Below are 20223 nucleotides of genomic sequence, written 5' to 3'. Positions count from 1 at the left end.
GTTTTTTGGGACATATTCCAAGGTTTTGAGAATATTCCAAGGTTTTATGAGAATATTTTAGGTTTTTTTGGGGGATATTCCAAGTATTTATGGGAATATTTTGGGGTTTTTGGGGACATTCCAAGCTTTTATGGGAATTTTTTTGGTTTTTTGGGAGATTCAAGGTTTTATGGGAATATTCCAAGGTTTTGAGAATATTCCAAGGTTTTATGGGAATATTTCAGGGGGTTTTGGGATATTCCAAGGTTTTATGGGAATATTTCGGGGTTTTTTGGGATATTCCAAGGTTTTATGGGAATATTTTGGGTTTTTTGGGATATTCCAAGGTTTTATGGGAATATTTTGGTTTCTTTGGGAGATTCAAGGTTTTATGGGAGTATTTTGGGTTTTTTGGGACATTCCAAGCTTTTATGAGAATATTTTTGGTTTTTTGGGAGATTCAAGGTTTTATGGGAATGTTCCAAGGTTTTATGGGAATATTTTGGGGTTTTTTTGGGATATTCCAAGGTTTTATGGGAATATTCCGGGGTTTTTTTTGGGATTTTCCTCCCTCAGAGCAGCCAATCCCGTCCCAGCTCCCGCCCCTCTGGAAAAGCCAAATCCCAAGGAAAAATCCGAGCCCGGAGAGAGGAACAAATAAATCCATTTATTGGGAACGTTCCGGAGGAAAAACTCGGGAAAATCCAACGGGAAAACTCAGGAAATCCAGCCCAAAAAAATAGGGAAAACGCAGGAAAAAAATTTGGGAAATCCAAACCCAAATTTGAGAAATCCAAACCCTGAAAACTTGGGAAAATCCAACTCAAAAAAAGGGGAAAATCCAGGAAAAAACCTGGAAAAATCTAAAACCCAAATTTGAGAAATCCAACCCTAAAAACTTGGGAAAATTCAACTCAAAAAAAGGGAAAAATCCAGGAAAAAACCTGGAAAAATCCAAACCCCCAAATTTGAGGAATCCAACCCTGAAAAGTTGGGAAAAATCCAGGAAAAAAACCTGGAAAAATCTAAACCCCAAATTTTAGAAATCCAACCTTAAAAACTTGGGAAAAAAAAACAGGAAAAAACTTGGGGAAAATCCAAACTCCAGAGGAAAAAATCCAACTGCAGAAGGAAGGAAAATCCAGGTAAAAAAAGAGGGAAAATCTGACCTAAAAGAGGAAAAATCCAGCCCAAAAATTTGGGAAAATCCAGGAAAAAAATTGGGAGAATTCAGGGAAAAAAACTGGGAAAATCCAGGGAAAAAAATTTGGGAAAATCCATCACAAAAGGAAGGAAAATCCTGCAGAAAAACAAAAAGAGGGAAAATCTGACCTAAAAAAGGGAAAACCAACCCAAAAATTCAGGGAAAATCTGACCTAAAAGAGGGAAAATCCAGCCCAAAAAAATCCAGGAAAGAATTTGGGGAAATCCAAATCCCAGAGGAAAAATCCTGCCTGGAAAAGAGGGAAAATCCAACTAAAAAATGAGGGAAAATTCGACCTAAAAGTGGGAAATTCCAGCTCCAAAAAGAGGGAAAATCCGACCTTAAAAACTTGGGAAAATCCAGGAAAAAAACTTGGGAAAATTCAACTTCAAAGGGAGAATCCGTCCCAAAAACCAGGGAAAATCCAACCAAAAAAACGGGAAAATCCAAACCCGAAAAAGAGGGAAAATGAGGGAAATCCAATCCTAAAAACCTGGGAAAATTCAGCCTGGAAAAGAGGGAAAATCCAATGGGAAAACTCGGGAAATTCCAGCCCAAAAAAAACAGGGAAAATTCAGCCTGGAAAAGAGGGAAAATCTGACCTAAAAAAGGGAAAATCCAGGAAAAAACTTGGGAAAATCCGAACCCCAGCGGGAAAATTGAATCCTAAAACCTGGATGCCGGGCTCTGGAATTCCGGGAATTCCAGTTCCAGAATCCTGGGAATTGTGGCTCCGTAATCCTGGGAATTCCAGCTCCGTAATCCTGGGAATTCCCAGTCTCTCCAGGCTCTGGCATTCCAGGAATAGACTCTGGAATCTTGGGAATTCTGGGCTCTGGAATCTTGGGAATTCCAGATTCCGGAATCCCAGGAATTCTGGGCTCTGGAATCCTGGGGATTCCGGCTCCATAATTTGGGAATTGTGGGCTGTGGAACCCCGGGAATTCCAGCTCTGGAATCCCAGGAGTTCCAGGATCCATAATCCCAGGAATTCCAGGTCTGGAACTCTAGAAATTCCAGCTCCATAATCCTGGGAATTCTGGGCTCTGGAATCCTGGGGATTCTGGGCTCTGGAATCTCAGGAATTCTGGGCTCTGGAATACTGGGGATTCCAGCTCCATAATGCTGGGAATTCTGGCTCTGAAATCCCGGGAATTCTGGCTCTGGAATCATGGGAATTCCATCTACATTACCCCAGGCAGTCAGGGCTCTGGAATCCCAGGAATTCCACATTCCAGAATCCCAGGAATTCTGGGCTCTGTAATCCTGGGGATTCTGGCTCCATAATGCTGGGAATTCTGGGCTGTGGAATCCCAGGAATTCCGGCTCCGGAATCCCAGGAATTTTGGGCTCTGGAATCCTGGGAATTCCAGATTCTGGAATCCTGGGAATTCCAGATTCCGGAATCCCAGGAATTCTGGCTCCAGAATCCCGGGAACTCCATCCCCGTTACCCCGAGGCGGTCGGGGCCGTGTGACCCCGGGAATTCCGGCTCCGTAACCGCCGTGCCCGGCTCTCCGGGCTGGTTTTTCCCGGGAACGCTGTCACTGGGATGCTCCCGGCGGCTCTCTGGGCTGGTTTTTCCCGGGAATGCTGTCACCGGGACATTCCCGGCGGCTCTCCAGGGCGCGGACGATGGCGGCGGCGGGATCGGGATGCTCCCAGCTCTCCGGGCTGTTTTTCCCGGGAATGCTGTCACTGGGATGCTCCCAGCGGCTCTCCGGGCTTTTTTTCCCGGGAATGCCGTCACCGGGATTCTCTCCGGGCTGGTTTTTCCCGGGATCGGGATGTTCCCGGCGGCTCTCCGGGCTGGTTTTCCCGGGAATGCCGTCACTGGGATTCTCTCCGGGCTGGTTTTTCCCGGGAATGCCATCACTGGGATGCTCCCGTCTCTCTGGGCTGGTTTTTCCTGGGAATGCCGTCACCGGGATTCTCTCTGGGCTGGTTTTTCCCGGGAATGCCGTCACCGGGATTCTCTCCAGGCTGGTTTTTCCCGGGAATGGCGTCACCGGGATGTTCCTGGCAGCTCTCCGGGCTGTTTCTCCCGGGAATGCCGTCACTGGGATTCTCTCCGAGCTGGTTTTTCCCGGGATTGGGACGCTCCCGGCGGCTCTCCGGGCTGTTTTTCCCGGGAATGCTGTCACTGGGACGCTCTCTGGGCTGGTTTTTCCCGGGATCGGGACGCTCCCGGCGGCTCTCTGGGCTGGTTTTTCCCGGGATCGCTGTCACTGGGATTCTCTCCAGGCTGTTTTTTCCCGGGATCGGGACTCTCCCGTCTCTCCGTGCTGGTTTTTCCCGGGAATGCCGTCACCGGGACGTTCCCGGCGGCTCTCCAGGCTGGTTTTTCCCGGGATCGGGATGTTCCCGGTGGCTCTCCGGGCTGGTTTTCCTGGGAATGCCGTCACTGGGACTCTCCCGTCTCTCCGGGCTGGTTTTCCTGGGAATGCCGTCACCGGGACTCTCCCGTCTCTCCGGGCTGGTTTTTCCCGGGAATGCCGTCACTGGGATTCTCTCCGGGCTGGTTTTTCCCGGGAATGCCGTCACCGGGACACTCTCTGGGGTGGTTTTTCCCGGGATCGGGATGCTCCCGGCTCTCCAGGCTGGTTTTTCCCGGGAATGCCGTCACCGGGATTCTCTCCGGGCTGGTTTTTCCTGGGATCGGGACACTCCCGGCGGCTCTCCGGGCTGTTTTTCCCGGGAATGCCATCACTGGGATTCTCTCTGGGCTGGTTTTTCCCGGGAATGCCGTCACCGGGATTCTCTCCGGGCTGGTTTTTCCCGGGAATGCCGTCACTGGGATTCTCTCCGGGCTGGTTTTTCCCGGGATCGGGATGCTCCTGGCGGCTCTCCGGGCTGGTTTTTCCTGGGAATGCCGTCACCGGGACGCTCCCAGCGGCTCTCCAGGCTGGTTTTTCCCGGGATCGGGATGTTCCCGGCGGCTCTCCGGGCTGTTTTTCCCGGGAATGCCGTCCCCGGGATGCTCCCGGCGGCTCTCCAGGGCGCGGACGATGGCGGCGGCGGGATCGGGATGTTCCCGGCGGCTCTCCGGGCTGGTTTTTCCCGGGAATGCCGTCCCCGGGATGCTCTCCAGGGCGCGGACGATGGCTGCGGCGGGCGGGCGCTGCCGGGGCGCGGCGGCGGTGCAGGCGCAGAACAGCTCCAGAACCGGCGCCTGCGCCGGCACCAGAACTGCCCGCGGCAGCGCCGGCCGAGAGCCCAGCGCCGCCCGGAACGCCGCCTCGTCCCAGGAGTCGTCTGACGAGGACATGGAATCGGCCAGATGGGAATTCTCTATCTGGGAATCGTCCCCTTGGGAATCTTCCAACTGGGAATCTTCCAGCTGGGAATCTTCCAAATGGGAATCCTCCCCTTGGGAATCTTCCAAATGGGAATCATCCAACGTTGAATCATCCAAATGGGAATCTTCCAAATGGGAATCGACCAACTGGGAATCCTCCCCTTGGGAATCTTCTAGCCGGGAATCCTTCGACACGGAATCGGCCAACCGGGAATCTTCCAGCCGGAAATCCTCCTCCAGTCGGGAATCCCGACCCTCTGGAATGGCAGAGACAGCGGGAGTGGGCATGGGAGAGGATCCCAGGAATGCCGGCCCTGATCCCGGCCCGGCGCGCCCCGATGTTCCCTGGGATCCGCTGGGAATTCCAGACAGAAATGCCAAGATCCCAACATTCCAAGATCCCAAAATCCCAAGATCCCAAATCCCCAAAATCCCCAAATTCACTGTTCTCTAAGATCCCAAATTCCCAAGTTTCTAAGATCCCAATGTCCCAATATCCCAAGATCCCAAAATCCCCAAATCCTAAGATCCCGACCCTCTGGAATGGTGGGAGGGTGCGGACACTGGGAGAGGATCCATCCCGGGAATGCCGGCCCCGATCCTGGCCCGGTGCTTCCCGATGTTCCCTGGGATCTGCTGGGAATTCCAGCCCAGCCCCTCCCCACTCTCCCAGCCAGGAATTCCTTCCCAAGATCCCAAAATCCCAAATTCCCCAAATGCAAAGATTCCAAGATTCCAAAATCCCAAGATTCTAAAGTCCCAAGATCCCAAATCCCCAAAATCCCCAAACTCCAAGTTTTCTAAGATCCCAAATTCCCAAGCTTCCAAGAACCCAACATCCCAAGATCCCAAATCTGAAGATTCCAAGATCCCAAATTCCCAAATTCCCAAATCCCCAAATCCAGAGATTCCAAGATTCCAAAATCCCAAGATCCTAAAGTCACAATATCCCAAGATCCCAAATTCCCAAATTCAAAGATTCCAAGATCCCAATGTCCCAATATCCCAAGATCCCAAATCCCCAAATTCCAAGTTTTCTAAGATCCCAAATTCCCAAGTTTCTAAGATCCCAAAGTCCCAAATTTCCAAAATCCCAAATCCCCAAATCCAAAGATTCCAAGATTTCAAAATCCCAATGTCCCAATATCCCAAGATCCCAAATCCCCAAATCCCAAGTTCTCTAAGATCCCAAATTCCCAAGATCCCAAGCTTCCAAGATCCCAAGTTCCCAAAATCCCAAGATCCCAAAGTCCCCAATCTGAAGATTCCAAGATCCCAAAATCCCCAAATTCCCAAATTTCCAAGATCCCAACAGCCCAAGTTCCCGACCCTCTGGAATGGCGGCCGGGAAAGCCGGCCCTGATCCCGGCCCGGCGCTTCCCGATGTTCCCAGGGTGATCCCAACCTTTCCTGGGACATTCCCAGGGATTCTCTGGGAATTCCAGCCCAGCCGGGAATTCCCGAAATCCCAAAATCCCAAAATCCCGCCCCTGTGTCACTGGGAGCCGTCCCTGCCCTGCCATTCCCGGTCCTTTTCCCAAATCCCTCTGCAGCTCTCCTGGATTTGATCCAGCCCCATCCCGACTCCTCCTGGAGAAGGAATTTTGGGAATTCCTTGGGAATTGGGGACTCCAGGAAGGGTCTCCCTTCCCTTTTCCATCCCCAAATTCCATAAAAATCCCTCAGGATGGATCCTGAGTGTCCTCGATCCACAATCCCGGAATGGTTTGGATGGGATCCATGGACCTTCAATCCCATCCCAGGGACACTTCCCAGGATCCCGGGGTGATCCAAACCCACCCTTGGACATTCCCGGGGATTCTCTGGGAATTCCAGCCTGGCTGGGAAATCCAAATCCACAATTGGACATTCCCAGAGATTCTTTGGGAATTCCAGCCTGGCTGGGAAATCCAAACCCACCCTTGGACATTCCCAGAGATTTGGACATTCACAGAGATTCTTTGGGAATTCCAGCCCGGACGGCAAATCCAAACCCACCCTTGGACATTCCCCAGGGATTCTTTGGGAATTCCAGCCCATCTGGGAAATCCAAACCCACCCTTGGACATTCCCAGGGATTCTTTGGGAATTCCAAATCCGCACTTGGACATTCCCAGAGATTCTTTGGGAATTCCAGCCTGGCCGGGAAATCCAAACCCGCCCTTGGACATTCCCAGGGATTCTTTGGGAATTCCAGCCCGGTTGGGAATTCCTCCCACCCACCCAACCCCCATTTCCCACTCCCGTCCCTCCGTCCCTTTTCCCAAATCCCGGAGCGCCTTTCCCGGTGGATTTCCCGCCGGATCCCGTCCCGGGGGGGTTCCCGGCTGATTCCCGGTGGGAATTCCCGGTGGGAATTCCCGGGATTCCGGACCTGGGGGCGGGGGCAGGTGGGGCACGGCCAGCGCCAGCATCTCCCAGAGCGTCAGGCCGAGCGCGAAGACGTCGGAGCGGTCGGAGACGATCCCGCCCGGCTCCAGCGCCTCCGGAGGCAGCCACGGCTCCGAGCCCACGTAGCGCGCACACGGATCCGACACTGCGCCGGGAATACGGAATGGGAATGGGAACTGAGACTGTGCCGGGAATCGGGAATTGGGAATGGGAATGGGAATTGGAACCGACACTGTGCCGGGAATCGGGAAAATGGGAATGGGAAATGGGAATGGGATTGGGAATGGGAACGGGAATGGGGATGGGAATTGGGAATGGGAATGGGAATGGGTATGGGAATGGGTATGGGAATGGGGATGGGAATGGGGATGGGAATTGGGAATGGGAATGGGAATGGGAATGGGTATGGGAACAGGAATTGGGAATGGGAACGGGAACTGGGAAAGGGAAATGGGAATGGGAAATGGAACAGGGATGGGAAATGGGAATGGGTATTGGGAATGGGAACGGGAATGGGGATGGGAATGGGAATTGGGAATGGGAATTGGGAATGGGAAACGGGAACTGGGAATGGGAAATGGGATAGGAATGGGAATGGGAATTGGGAATGGGAATGGGGAATGGGAACGGGAATGGGAATAGGGGCCAAGAGTGCGCCGGGAATCGGGAATGGGAATGGGAACGGGGACGGGGATGGGAATGGGGATGGGGATGGGAATGGGAAACGAGAATGGGAATTGGGAACGGGAATGGGAACGGGAAATGGGTCTGAGACTGCACCGGGAAACAGGAATGGGAACAGGAATTGGGAACGGGAACCAGGAATGGGAATGGGAACCAGGAACTGGGAATGGAAACAGCAATGGGAACGGGAATCGTAAACGGGAATGGGAATGGGGTCTGAGACTGCGCTGGGAAACGGGAACAGGAATTGGGAACGGGGAGTGGGAATGTGAACGGGAATGGGAACCAAGACTGTGCCGGGAAACGGGAACGGGAATGGGAAATGGGAATTGGGAACAAGAACAGGAACGGGAATGGGAAATGGGAATTGGGAATGGGAGTGGGAACCGTGAATGGGAACAGGAAACGGGAACGGGAATAGGGGCCGAGACTGCACCGGGAAACGGGAATGGGAATGGGAAACGGGAACGGGAAAGGGGAATGGGAACCCCACATTCCCAGGAATCCCACCCCAACGGGCATGTAGATGGGATCCATGGGAATGGGATCCATGGGAATGGAATAGGATCCATGGGAATGGGACCCATGGGAATGGGAACCCCAGATTCCCAGGAATCCCACCCCGACAGGAATGGAGATGGGATTTATGGGAATGAGATCCATGGGATGGGAACCCCACATTCCCGTGAATCCCACCCCAACAGGAATGCAGGTGGGATTCATGGGAACAGGATCCATGGGAATGGGACAGGACCCATGGGAATGGAATAGGATCCATGGGAATGGGAATGGGATCCATGGGATGAGAACCCCACATTCCCAGGAATCCCATCCCAACGGGAATGGAGGTGGGATCCATGGGAACAGGATCCATGGGATGGGAATGGGATCCATGGGATGGGAACCCCACATTCCCGGGAATCCCACCCCAACAGGAATGGGAATAGGATCCATGGGAATGGGAACGGGATCCATGGGATGCCCCCCCCCCATCCATTCCCGGAATTCCCGTTGTTCCGGGCCGCACCGGTCAGGTTCTCGTCCAGGCGCAGGGAGACGCCGACGTCGCAGATCTTGACGGTCTCGAAGGCGCCGCGGACGACGACGTTGGGGGACTTGATGTCCCCGTGCAGCAGCCGCTGCTCCGTGTGCAGGTACTGCCCCGGAATGCGGGAATGGGAACGACGGGAATGCCGGGAACAAACACCGGGAGCAACGGGAATGACGGGAACCGGAGCCGGGAATGACGGAACGAGAGCCAGGAATGCGGGAACGCCAGGAGCCGGAGCCGGGAACGACGGGAACGAGAGCCGGGAGCACCGGGAATGAGAGATGGGAATACCAGGAATGAGATCTGGGAACATTGGGAATGAACACCGGGAATGAGAGCCGGGAGCGATGGGAATGAGAGCCAGGAACACTGGGAACGACAGGAGTCAGAGCCGGGAGCACCGGGAACGAGAGATGGGAATGCCGGGAATGAGATCTGGGAACACCGGGAATGAGAGCCTGGAATTCCAGGAACGAGAGATGGGAACGACGGAACGAGCACCGGGAACGACGGGAACGCCGGGAGTCAGAGCGGGGAGCAACGGGAACGAGAGCCGGGAACACCAGGAACAAGAGATGGGAATGCTGGGAATGAGATCTGGGAACGTTGGGAATGAGAGCCAGGAGCACCGGGAATGAGAGATGGGAATGCCGGGAATGAGAGCTGGGAACGTTGGGAATGAGAGCCAGGAATGCCGGGAATGAGAGCCTGGAATGCTGGGAACACTGGGAACGAGAGCCGGGAGCACCGGGAATGAGAGATGGGAATGCTGGGAATGAGAGCTGGGAACGTTGGGAATGAACACCAGGAATGCTGGGAACAAGAGATGGGAATGCCGGGAATGAGATCTGGGAACATTGGGAATGAGAGCCAGGAATGCCGGGAACGAGAGATGGGAACGACGGAACGAGCACCGGGAACGACAGGAACAGCGGAAGCCAGAGCCGGGAACGCTGGGAACGCCAGGAGCCGGAGCCAGGAGCACCGGGAATGAGATCTGGGAACGTTGGGAATGAACACCGGGAATGCCGGGAACGAGAGATGGGAATGACGGAACGAGCACCGGGAACGACGGGCACGGCGAGAGCAAGAGCCGGGAACGCTGGGAATGCCAGGAGCCACGGGAACGAGAGCCGGGAGCACCGGGAATGAGAGATGGGAATGCTGGGAATGAGATCTGGGAACGTTGGGAATGAGAGCCGGGAATGCCAGGAACGAGAGATGGGAATGACGGAACGAGCACCGGGAACGACGGGAACGGTGAGAGCCGGAGCCGGGAATGACGGGAATGAGAGCCGGGAGCACCAGGAATGAGAGATGGGAATGCTGGGAATGAGAGCCGGGAACACCGGGAACGACGGGAGTCAGAGCCGGGAGCACCGGGAATGAGAGATGGGAATGCCAGGAATGAGATCTGGGAACGTTGGGAATGAACACCAGGAATGCCGAGATCGAGAGATGGGAATGCTGGGAATGAGAGCCGGGAACACATGGAATGAACACCAGGAATGAGAGCCGGGAATGCCAGGAACGAACACCAGGAATGCTGGGAATGAGAGCTGGGAACTCCGGGAATTAACGCAGGGAAGGTTGGGAATGAACACCGGGAATCAGGGCCTGGAACACCAGAAACGAGAGACGGGAATGCCGGGAATGAGAGCCGGGAATGAACACCGGGAATGAGAGCCAGGAACACCGGGAACGAGAGATGGGAATGCTGGGAATGAGAGCCAGGAACACATGGAATGAACACCGGGAATGAGGGCCTGGAACACCGGGAACGAGAGACGGGAATGTTTTTCCCAGAATCCCGTGTTTTTCCCCTAAATCCCTTTTTTTTCCCCAGAATTGTGTTTTTCCCCAGAATTCCATGTTTTTAACCGGAATCTCATGTTTTTTCCCAGAATGCCATATTTTTCCCAGAATTCCATGTTTTTTCTCAGAATCCCGTGTTTTTTCCCAGAATTTCATGCTTTTTCCCAGAATCCCATGTTTTTTTCTGATAATCCCGTGTTTTTTCCAATAATTCTGTGTTTTTTCCAGAATTTAATGTTTTTTTCCCAGAATCCCATTTTTTTCCCCAAATCCCGTTTCTTTTTCCCCATAATCCCATGTTTTTCTCCATAATCCCGTGTTCTCCCCCATAATCCCGTGTTTTCCCCCCAGAATCCCGTGTTTTTCCCCAAAGTTCAGTGTTTTTTCCCATAATCCCGTGTTTTTTCCCCAATAATCCCATGTTCCCCCCCCATAATCCCATTTTTTTCCCCAGAATCCCGTGTTTTTTTCCCCAAAATCCCATGTTTCCCCCCGAAATCCCGTGTTTTCCCCATAATTCCATATTTTCCCCCCGGAATTCCATGTTTTCTGTACCTGCAGGCCCCGGGCCACGCAGAGCGCCACGCGCAGGATGGTTTTCCCCATAATCCCATATTTTCCCCCGGAATTCCATATTTCCCCCCGGAATTCCATGTTTTCCGTACCTGCAGGCCGCGGGCCACGCGGAGCGCCACGCGCAGGACAGTTTTTCCCCAGAATTCCATATTTTCCCCCATAATCCTGTGTTTTCCCCCAATAATCCTGTGTTTTCCCCCAGAATTACATGTTTTTCCCTGGAATCCCATGTTTTTTCCCAGAATCCCGTGTTTTCCCCAGAATCCGGTTTTTCTTCCCAAAATCCCACGTTTTCTTCCCCTTAATTTTGTTTTTTCCCAAAATCCCATGTTTTTTCCCTGGAATTCCGTGTTTTTCCCCATAATCCCATGGTTTTCCCCATAATCCCATGTTTTCCCCCGGAATTCCGTGTTTTTCCCCATAATCCCGTGTTTTCCCCCATAATCCCATATTTTCCCCTGGAATTCCGTGTTTCCGTACCTGCAGGCCGTGGGCCACGCAGAGCGCCACACGCAGGATGGTTTTTCCCCCGAATTCCATGTTTTTGCCCTGGAATCCTGTGGTTTTTTCCCCAGAATCCCGTGTTTTTCCCAGAATTCTGTGTTTTTTCCCCATAATCCCATGGTTTTTCTCCGGAATCCCGTGTTTTTCCCCAGAATTCCATGTTTTCCTCAGAATCCCGGGTTTTTTTCCCCACCATCCTGTATTTTCCCCAGAATCCCGTGTTTTCCCCAGAATCCGCTTTTTCTTCCCAGAATCCCATGTTTTTTTCCCCATAATTCCGTTTTTTCCCAAAATCCCATGTTTTTTCCCTGGAATCCTGTATTTTTTCCCCATAATCCCATGTTTTCCCCCAGAATTCCATGTTTTTCCCCGGAATTCCGTGTTTCCATACCTGCAGGCCGCGGGCCACGCAGAGCGCCACGCGCAGGATGGTTTTTCCCCGGAATTCCATATTTTTCCCCCAGAATTCCATATTTTCCCCCTGGAATTCCGCGTTTCCGTACCTGCAGACCCCGGGCCACGCAGAGCGCCACGCGCAAGATGGTTTTTCCCCCGGAATCCCGTTTTTTTTTTTCCCAGAATCCTGTTTTTTTTTTCGTGGAATCCCATGTTTATTTCCCAGAATCCCGTGTTTTCGCCAGAATCCAGTTTTTCTTCCCAGAATCTCATGCTTTTTTCCGCATAATTCCGTTTTTTTCCCAAAATCCCATGTTTTTTCCCTGGAATCCTGTATTTTTTCCCCATAATCCTGTGTTTTCCACCCAGAATTCCATGTTTTCCCCTGGAATTCCGCGTTTCCGTACCTGCAGGCCGCGGGCGACGCAGAGCGCCACGCGCAGGACGGTTTTTCCCCAGAATTCCATGTTTTTCCCCGGAATCCCATGTTTTTTCCCCGGAATCCCGTGTTTTCCCCCAGAATCCCATGTTTTTCCCAGAATTCAGTGTTTTTTTCCCCATAATCCCATGGTTTTTCTCCGGAATCCCGTGTTTTTCCCCAGAATTCCATGTTTTCCTCAGAATCCCGGGTTTTTTTCCCCACCATCCTGTATTTTCCCCAGAATCCCGTGTTTCCCCCAGAATCCGGTTTTTCTTCCCAGAATTCCATGGTTTTATCCCCATAATCCCGTGTTTTCCCCCAGAATTCCATGTTTTTGCCCAGAATCCCGTGTTTTTCCCCATAATCCCATATTTCCCCCCGGAATTCCTTGTTTCCGTACCTGCAGACCCCGGGCCACGCAGAGCGCCACGCGCAGGATGGTTTTTCCCATAATTCCATATTTTCCCCCGGAATTCCGTGTTTTCCGTACCTGCAGGCCCCGGGCCACGCAGAGCGCCACCCGCAGGACGGTCGGGGCCGGGAAGGCTCCGAGGCCGCGCTCCCGGCGCTCCTCGATCCGATCCTGCAGGGATCGCTCCCCCCCGAATTCCATGGCCAGGCACAGGCTCCCGTCCGGAGCCGCCGCCAGCGCCCGGTACCCTGCGCCGGGATAAACCGGAAAACCGGAATGGGAACACTGGGAGCACTGGGAGCACTGGGAGTGGGAGCCATGGGAATGGGAGCGCTGGGAGCCATGGGAATGGGATCCATGGGAATGGGATCCATAGGATCCTTGGGAATGGGAGACATGGGAATGGGAGCCTTGGGATCCTTGGGAATGGGATCCATGGGAATGGGAGCCTTGGGATCCTTGGGAATGGGAGATGTGGGATCCATGGGAATGGGAGCGCTGGGAGCCTTGGGAATGGGATCCTTGGGAATGGGAGCCCTGGGAGCCTTGGGAATGAGAATGCTGGGAGCCTTGGGAATAGGAGGCTTGGGAATGGGATCCATGGGATCCTTGGAAATGGGATCTGTGGGATCCATGGGAATGGGAGCCCTGGGAGCCTTGGGAATGAGATCTGTGGGATCCTTGGGAATAGGAGCCCTGGGAATGGGAGCTGTGAGAATGGGAGCCATGGGATCCATGGGAATGGGATCCATGGGATCCTTGGGAATGGGACCCATGGGAGACATGGGATCCTTGGGAATGGGAGCCCTGGGATCCTTGGGAATGGGAGCCGTGGGAATGGGATACATGGGAATGGGCGCGCTGGGAGCACTGGGAATCGGAGCCTTGGGAGCTGTGGGAATGGGATCCATGGGAATGGGATCCTTGGGAACGGGATCCATGGGAATGGGAGCCTTGGGAATGGGAGCTCTGGGATCCATGAGAATGGGATCTGTGGGATCCATGGGAATGGGAGCCCTGGGAGCCTTGGGAATGGGATCTGTGGGATTCTTGGGAATGGGAGACATGGGAGCCCTGGGAATGGGAGCGCTGGGAGCACTGGGAATGGGATCCTTGAGAATGGGAGCGCTGGGAGCCTTGGGAATGGGATCTGTGGAATCCTTGGGAATGGGAGCGCTGGGATCCTTGGGAATGGGATCCATGGGAATGGGAGCGCTGGGAGCACTGGGAATGGGATCCATGGGAATGGGAGCGCTGGGAGCACTGGGAATGGGATCCATGGGAATGGGAGCCTTGGGAATGGGATCCTTGGGAATGGGAGCCATGGGAGCTGTGGGAATGGGAGTGCTGGGATCCTTGGGAATGGGAGCCATGGGAGCTGTGGGAATGGGAGCCATGGAATCCTTGGGAATGGGAGTGCTGGGAGCCATGGGAATGGGAGCCATGGGATCCTTGGGATCCTTGGGAATGGGATCCATGGGAATGGGATCCCTGGGAGCCTTGGGAATGGGAGCCTTGGGAATGGGAGCCCTGGGAGCCTTGGGAATGGGATCCTTGGGATCCTTGGGAATGGGATCCGTGGGAATGGGATCCCTGGGAGCCTTGGGAATGGGAGCCTTGGGAATGGGAGCCCTGGGAATGGGAGCACTGGGAATGGGAGTGCTGGGAATGGGAGTGCTGGGAATGGGAGTGCAGGGAGCCGTGGGAATGGGATCTGTGGGAATGGGAGTGCTGGGAGCACTGGGAGCCTTGGGAATGGGATCCATGAGATCTTTGGGAATAGGAGCCCTGGGAATGGGAGCTGTGAGAATGGGATCCATGGGAATGGGATCCATGGGATCCTTGGGAATGGGACCCGTGGGAGACGTGGGATCCATGGGAATGGGAGCGCTGGGAGCCCTGGGAATGGGAGACCTGGGAATGGCATCCATGGGAGCCTTGGGAATGGGATCTGTGGGAATGGGAGCCGTGGAATGGGATCCATGGGAGCCTTGGGAGTGGGAGCACTGGGAGCCCTGAGAGCCATGGGAATGGGATCCCTTTCCCAACTGATCCAGCCCCATTCCCATGGATCCAAAGCCCCATTCCCACAGATCCAGCCCCATTCCCGTGGATCCAGCACCATTCCCACGGATCCATCCCCATTCCCACGGATCCATCCCCATTCCCACGGATCCAGCCCCATTCCCACGGATCCATCCCCATTCCCACGGATCCATCCCCATTCCCACGGATCCATCCCCATTCCCACGGATCCAGCCCCATTCCCATTGATCCAAAGCCCCATTCCCACGGATCCAGCCCCATTCCCACGGATCCAAAGCCCCATTCCCGTGGATCCAGCCCCATTCCCACGGATCCAACCCCATTCCCATGGATCCATTCCCAATGGATCCAGCCCCATTCCCACGGATCCATCCCCATTCCCAATGGATCCAAAGCCCCATTCCCACGGATCTGGCCCCATTCCCACGGCTCCGGCCCCATTCCCGCTGCATTCCCGCTGTTTCCGTACCCACGATGTTGGGGTGCCGGAGGCTCCGCAGGATCCGCGCCTCATCCCGGAGGCGCCGCTGGAAGAGGCTCCGTTGGCTCCGGGAGCAGCCGGAGTTGATTTTCTTCACGGCCCACGGAGAGCGGGAATGACCCCGCGGAGACCTGCCGGGAAGGGAAATCCGGGAATTCCCATGGATCCCATTCCCATGGATCCCATTCCCAGGGATCACATTCCCAAGTATCCCATGGATCCCATTCCCAAGGATCCCATTCCCAAGGATCCAATGGATCGCATTCCCAAGGATCCCATTCCCATTGATCCCGTTCCCATGGATCCCATTCCCATGGATCCCATTCCCAGGTATCCCGTTCCCATGGATCCCATGGATCCCATTCCCATGGATCCCATTCCCAAGGATCACATTCCCAAGGATCCCATTGATCCCATTCCCATGGATCCCATGGATCCTGTTCCCATGGATCCCGTTCCCATGGATCCCATTCCCAAGGATCCCATGGATCCCATTCCCAAGGATCCCATGGATCCCATTCCCATGGTCCCATTCCCAAGGCTCCCATTCCCATGGCTCCCAAGGATCCCATTCCCACGGATCCCATGGATCCCATTCCCATGGATCCCATAGATTGCATTCCCAAGGATCCCATTCCCAAGGATCCCACAGCTCCCATTCCAATGGATCCCATTCCCAGGGCTCCCAAGGATCCCATTCCCATGGCTCTCATGGATCCCATTCCCAGGGAATTCCCACTGGGAACAGCCCGGGGGGGTCCTGAGGGATCTGGGAAAACGGATCCGATCCCGCCGCGGGACGGGAACGCTCCGAGCTCCTCTGGGGCTTTTCAGGGAATTTTTATCCGGTCCCGTTTCCAGCTGGAGTTGGTGGAGGGAAGGAATGGAGCCCCAAATCCCTGGAATTCCCAGGAATGGAGCCCAAATCCCAGAATTCCAGCTGGAAAAGGGTGTCCCAAAATAATGGAGCTCCAAATCCCTGGAATTCCAGCTGGGAAAAAGTTATCCCAGAATAATGGAGCCCAAAATCCTGGAATTCCCAGGAATGGAGCTCAAATCCCAGAATTCCAGCCGGGACAGAGTTATCCCAAAATAATGGAGCCCAAAATCCCAGGAATTCCAGCCAGGAAAGCGTGTCCCAAAATTATGGAGCCCAAATCCCAGAATTCCCAGGAATGGAACCCAAAATCCTGGAATTCCCAGGAATGGAGACCAAATCCCAGAATTCTAGCTGGGAAAGGGTTATCCCAAAATAATGGAGTCTAAATCCCACGAATTCCAGCCAGGACAGGTTTATCCCAAAATAACGGATCCCAAATCCTGGAATTCCCAGGAATGGAGCCCAAATCCCAGAGTTCTACCTGGGAAAAAGTTATCCCAAAATAATGGAGCCCAAAATCCTGGAATTCCCAGGAATGGAGCTCAGATCCCTGGAATTCCACCCAGGAAAGGGTTATCCCAAAATAACGGAGCCCAAATCTCATAATTCCCAGGAATGGAGCCCAAAATCCCAGAATTCCCAGGAATGGAGCCCAAATCCCGGAATTCCAGCTGGGAAAGGGTTATCCCAAAAGAACCGATCCCAAATCCCGGAATTCCCCAGAATTATCCCCAAAGAACAGGGTCATTCCCGACCTTTCCATCAGGTAGACGCTGACTCCGGTGCCGAATCCCAACTTGCGCATGAAGGGAGAGGCCGGGATGGTGACGGAGGCGGGGCCGGGATCTGCGGGGAAATTCCCGGTGATCCCGCGGGAAATCCTGCCGGGAATTCCCACCGGGATGGGGAAATCCTGGAGCTGCTCCTCGGGAATCACCCAACAGCCGCCGGTTTCCGGGGGAAGTTCCGGTTGGATTTGGGGAACGATTCCCGCCCGGAATTCCCGGCCCCGGCAGCCCCATTCCCACCGGGATTGAAATCCCGGATCCTTGGCGGAATTCCCGGCCCAAAATATCCCAGGATTCCCACGGGCAGATTTTTTTGGGAAGATCCTTCCAGCCCCTCCCTGTGTTTTCCCAAATTCCAGCTCCGTTCCCGGGGCGGGAAAATAAATCCCAGAAATCCCATAAAGGCCTGGGGGGGGGGTTGTTCCCGAAAAAACGGAGATGCCGGAGATCCGACCCCAGTTCCTGAGGGGAATTCCAGCGGCACGAGGAGATGGGAACGGGAACGGGGATGGGAAATGGGAATTGGGAACGGGAATTGGGAATGGAGATGGGAACGGGAATGAGAAATGGGGATGGGAATGGGGATGGGAAATGGGAATGACTATGGGAAACAGGAATGGGAAATGGGAACAAGAATTGGGAATGGGGATGGGAAATGGGAATGGGAATTGGGAATGGGGATGGGGAATGGGAATGTGGATGGGAACTGGGAACGGGGATGGGGAATGGGAACGGGAATTGGGAATGGGAACGGGAATTGGGAATGGGGATGGGAAATGGGAACGGGAATGGGAAATGGGAACGGAAATTGGGAATTGGGAATGGGAAATAGGGATGGGGAACGGGAACAGGGATGGGAAACAAGGATTGGGAAATGGGATAGGAGAGGATGGGAATGGGAAATGGGAATGGGAAATGGGAACGGGAATAGGAAATGGGAACGGGAATTAGGAATGGGGTTGGGAAATGGGAAGGGGAAATGGGAACAGGGATGGAATGGGGATGGGAACTGGGACGGAAATGGGATTGGGGACGGGAATGGGAAATGGGATATTGGAACAAGAATGGGAAACGGGGATTGGGAAATGGGAATGGGAACTGGGAATGGGGAATAGGGATGGGAATGGGAAATGGGAATGGGACCAGGAATGGGGATGGGAAATGGGAATGGGGATGGGAAATGGGAACAGGAATTGGGAATGGGGATGGGAAATGGGGATGGGGAATGGGAACAGGGATGGGAATGGGGATGGGAATAGGGATGGAAAAGGGAAATGGGGATGGGGAATGGGAATAAGAAACAGGGATGGGGAACAGGGATGGAAAAGGGGAATAGGAACAGGAACTGAAAACTGGGAATAGGGACGGAATGGGACAGGGAGATGGGAAAGGGGAAGGGAAACCGATCCCAGCTGATCCCAGGGATTTCCCACCGGGATGTGCTCAGGGATAAAACCGGGAGCAGCAGCAGGAGGAGGAGGAGGAGGAGGAGGAGGAAGGGGGAGACACGGGCAGAGTTTTCCCGGGAATCTGCGGGATTGTCCCAGGGAAGGTCGGCCAGGGCTTGGAGCAGCCTCTGGAATTCATCCCAGGGATCCTTCCCAGGCCCTTCCTGTCCGTGATCCTGGATTTGGGATGGGGGCGTCCCCTGGAACAGCCTCTGGGGTCCTGGCGATCCGCTTGGGATCATCCCAATCCATTTGGGATCATCCCGGTGCCTTTGGGACCATCCCCATCCCTTTGGGATCATCCCGGTCCTTTTGGGATCATCCCGGTCCTTTTGGGATCATCCCCATCCCTTTGGGATCATCCTGGTCCTTTTGGGATCATCCCAATCCATTTGGGATCATCCCCATCCCTTTGGGATCATCCCGGTCCTTTTGGGATCATCCCCATCCCTTTGGGATCATCCCCATCCCTTTGGGATCATCCCGGTCCCTTTGGGAACATCCCCATCCCTTTGGGATCATCCTGATCCCATTGGGATCATCCCCATCCCTCTGGGGTCATCCCCATCCTTTTGGGATCATCCCCATCCTTTTGGGATCGTCCTGGTCCTTTTGGGATCATCCCGGTCCTTTTGGGGTCATCCCCACCCCTTTGGGATCATCCCCATCCCCTTGGGATCATCCCGGTCCTTTGGGATCATCCCCATCCCTTTGGAATCATCCCCATCCCTTTGGGAACATCCCCATCCCTTTGGGATCATCCTGATCCCATTGGGATCATCCCCATCCCTCTGGGGTCATCCCCATCCTTTTGGGATCATCCCGGTCCTTTTGGGATCATCCCGGTCCCATTGGGAACATTTTGGGATCAAACATCCCGATCCCGTTGGGCCCATCCTGATCCCGTTGGGAACATCCCGGTCCCATTGAGAACATCCCGATCCCATCGGGAACATTTTGGGATCAAACACTGTGATCCCGTTGGGATCACTTTGGGATCAAACATCCCGATCCCATTGGGAACATCCTGATCCCTGGGGAATTCCCGATCCCATTGGGAACATTTTGGGATCAAACATCCCAATCCCATTGGGATTATCCCAATCCCTCTGGGGAATTCCCGATCCCATTGGGAACATTTTGGGCTCAAATATCCCAATCCCATTGGGACCATCCTGATCCCATTGGGATCATTTTGGGATCAAATATCCCGATCCCATTGGGCCCATCCCGATCCCGGGGGAATTCCCGATCCCGAGGGAATTCCGGCGTTCTCACCGTCTCTGTCCCGGCGGGACGAGGGCGCCGGGGACTGGAAGGTGTCCATGGAGCCGATCCCGATCCCGATGATCCCGATCCCAATGATCCCGATCCCGATGATCCCGATCCCGATCCCGATGATCCCGATCCCAATGATCCCGATCCCGATGATCCCGATCCCGATCCCGATTATCCCAATCCCAATCCCGGTCCCGATGATCCCGATCCTGCGGGGCACCAGGGAAACTGGAGGGACCCCCATGGCACCGGGGGGAGGATTTGGGAACTGGGGGAAATTTTGGGAATTGGGGGAAATTTTGGGAATTGGAGGGGGGGAATCTGGATTTGGGAATTAGGGGAAGTTTTGGGAAGTGGGAAATCCTGGATTTGGGAATTGGGGGAAATTTTGGAAACTGGGGAGGGGCCTGGATTTGGGAACTGGGGCAAATTTTGGGAATTGGGGGAAATTTTGGGAATTGGGGGAGCCTGGATTTAGGAACTGGGAAATGCTGGATTTGGGAATTGGGGGAAATTTTGGGAAGTGGGGGGAGTTGGATTTGGGAATTGGAGGAGGTACCAGATTTGGGAA

General features: G+C 54.1%; 1 protein-coding gene across 1 annotated transcript; it reads right to left on the bottom strand.

The window, feature by feature from the left end:
• Positions 1-625: 625 nt before the first annotated feature.
• PBK (PDZ binding kinase) lies at positions 626-19737 on the bottom strand. Its single transcript, XM_030269755.4, has 7 exons — positions 19653-19737; positions 16894-16984; positions 15247-15389; positions 12810-12979; positions 8584-8713; positions 6856-7017; positions 626-4738 (listed from the first exon to the last, which is right to left on the bottom strand). Exons 1-7 carry the CDS (start codon positions 19699-19701, stop codon positions 4059-4061), a joined length of 1425 nt encoding a protein of 474 aa, XP_030125615.4. The 5' UTR covers positions 19702-19737; the 3' UTR covers positions 626-4058.
• Between the last annotated feature and the right edge of the window lie 486 nt (positions 19738-20223).

This window comes from Taeniopygia guttata, chromosome 3 (genome assembly GCF_048771995.1).
Source record: "Taeniopygia guttata chromosome 3, bTaeGut7.mat, whole genome shotgun sequence".
Taxonomy (NCBI): domain Eukaryota; kingdom Metazoa; phylum Chordata; class Aves; order Passeriformes; family Estrildidae; genus Taeniopygia; species Taeniopygia guttata.
This window is presented reverse-complemented; position numbering and strand designations above follow the sequence as displayed.

Excerpts from the sequence above, each read along its gene's own strand:
- PBK (XM_030269755.4), bottom strand. The coding sequence starts at position 19,701 with ATGGACACCTTCCAGTCCCCGGCGCCCTCGTCCCGCCGGGACAGAGAC. Across the intron at positions 8,714-12,809 it reads GCGTGGCCCGGGGCCTGCAG|TACCTGCACACGGAGCAGCG; the intron begins GTACGGAAAACA and ends ATTCCGGGGCAG. Across the intron at positions 7,018-8,583 it reads CCTGGACGAGAACCTGACCG|TGTCGGATCCGTGTGCGCGC; the intron begins GTGCGGCCCGGA and ends TTCCCGGCGCAG.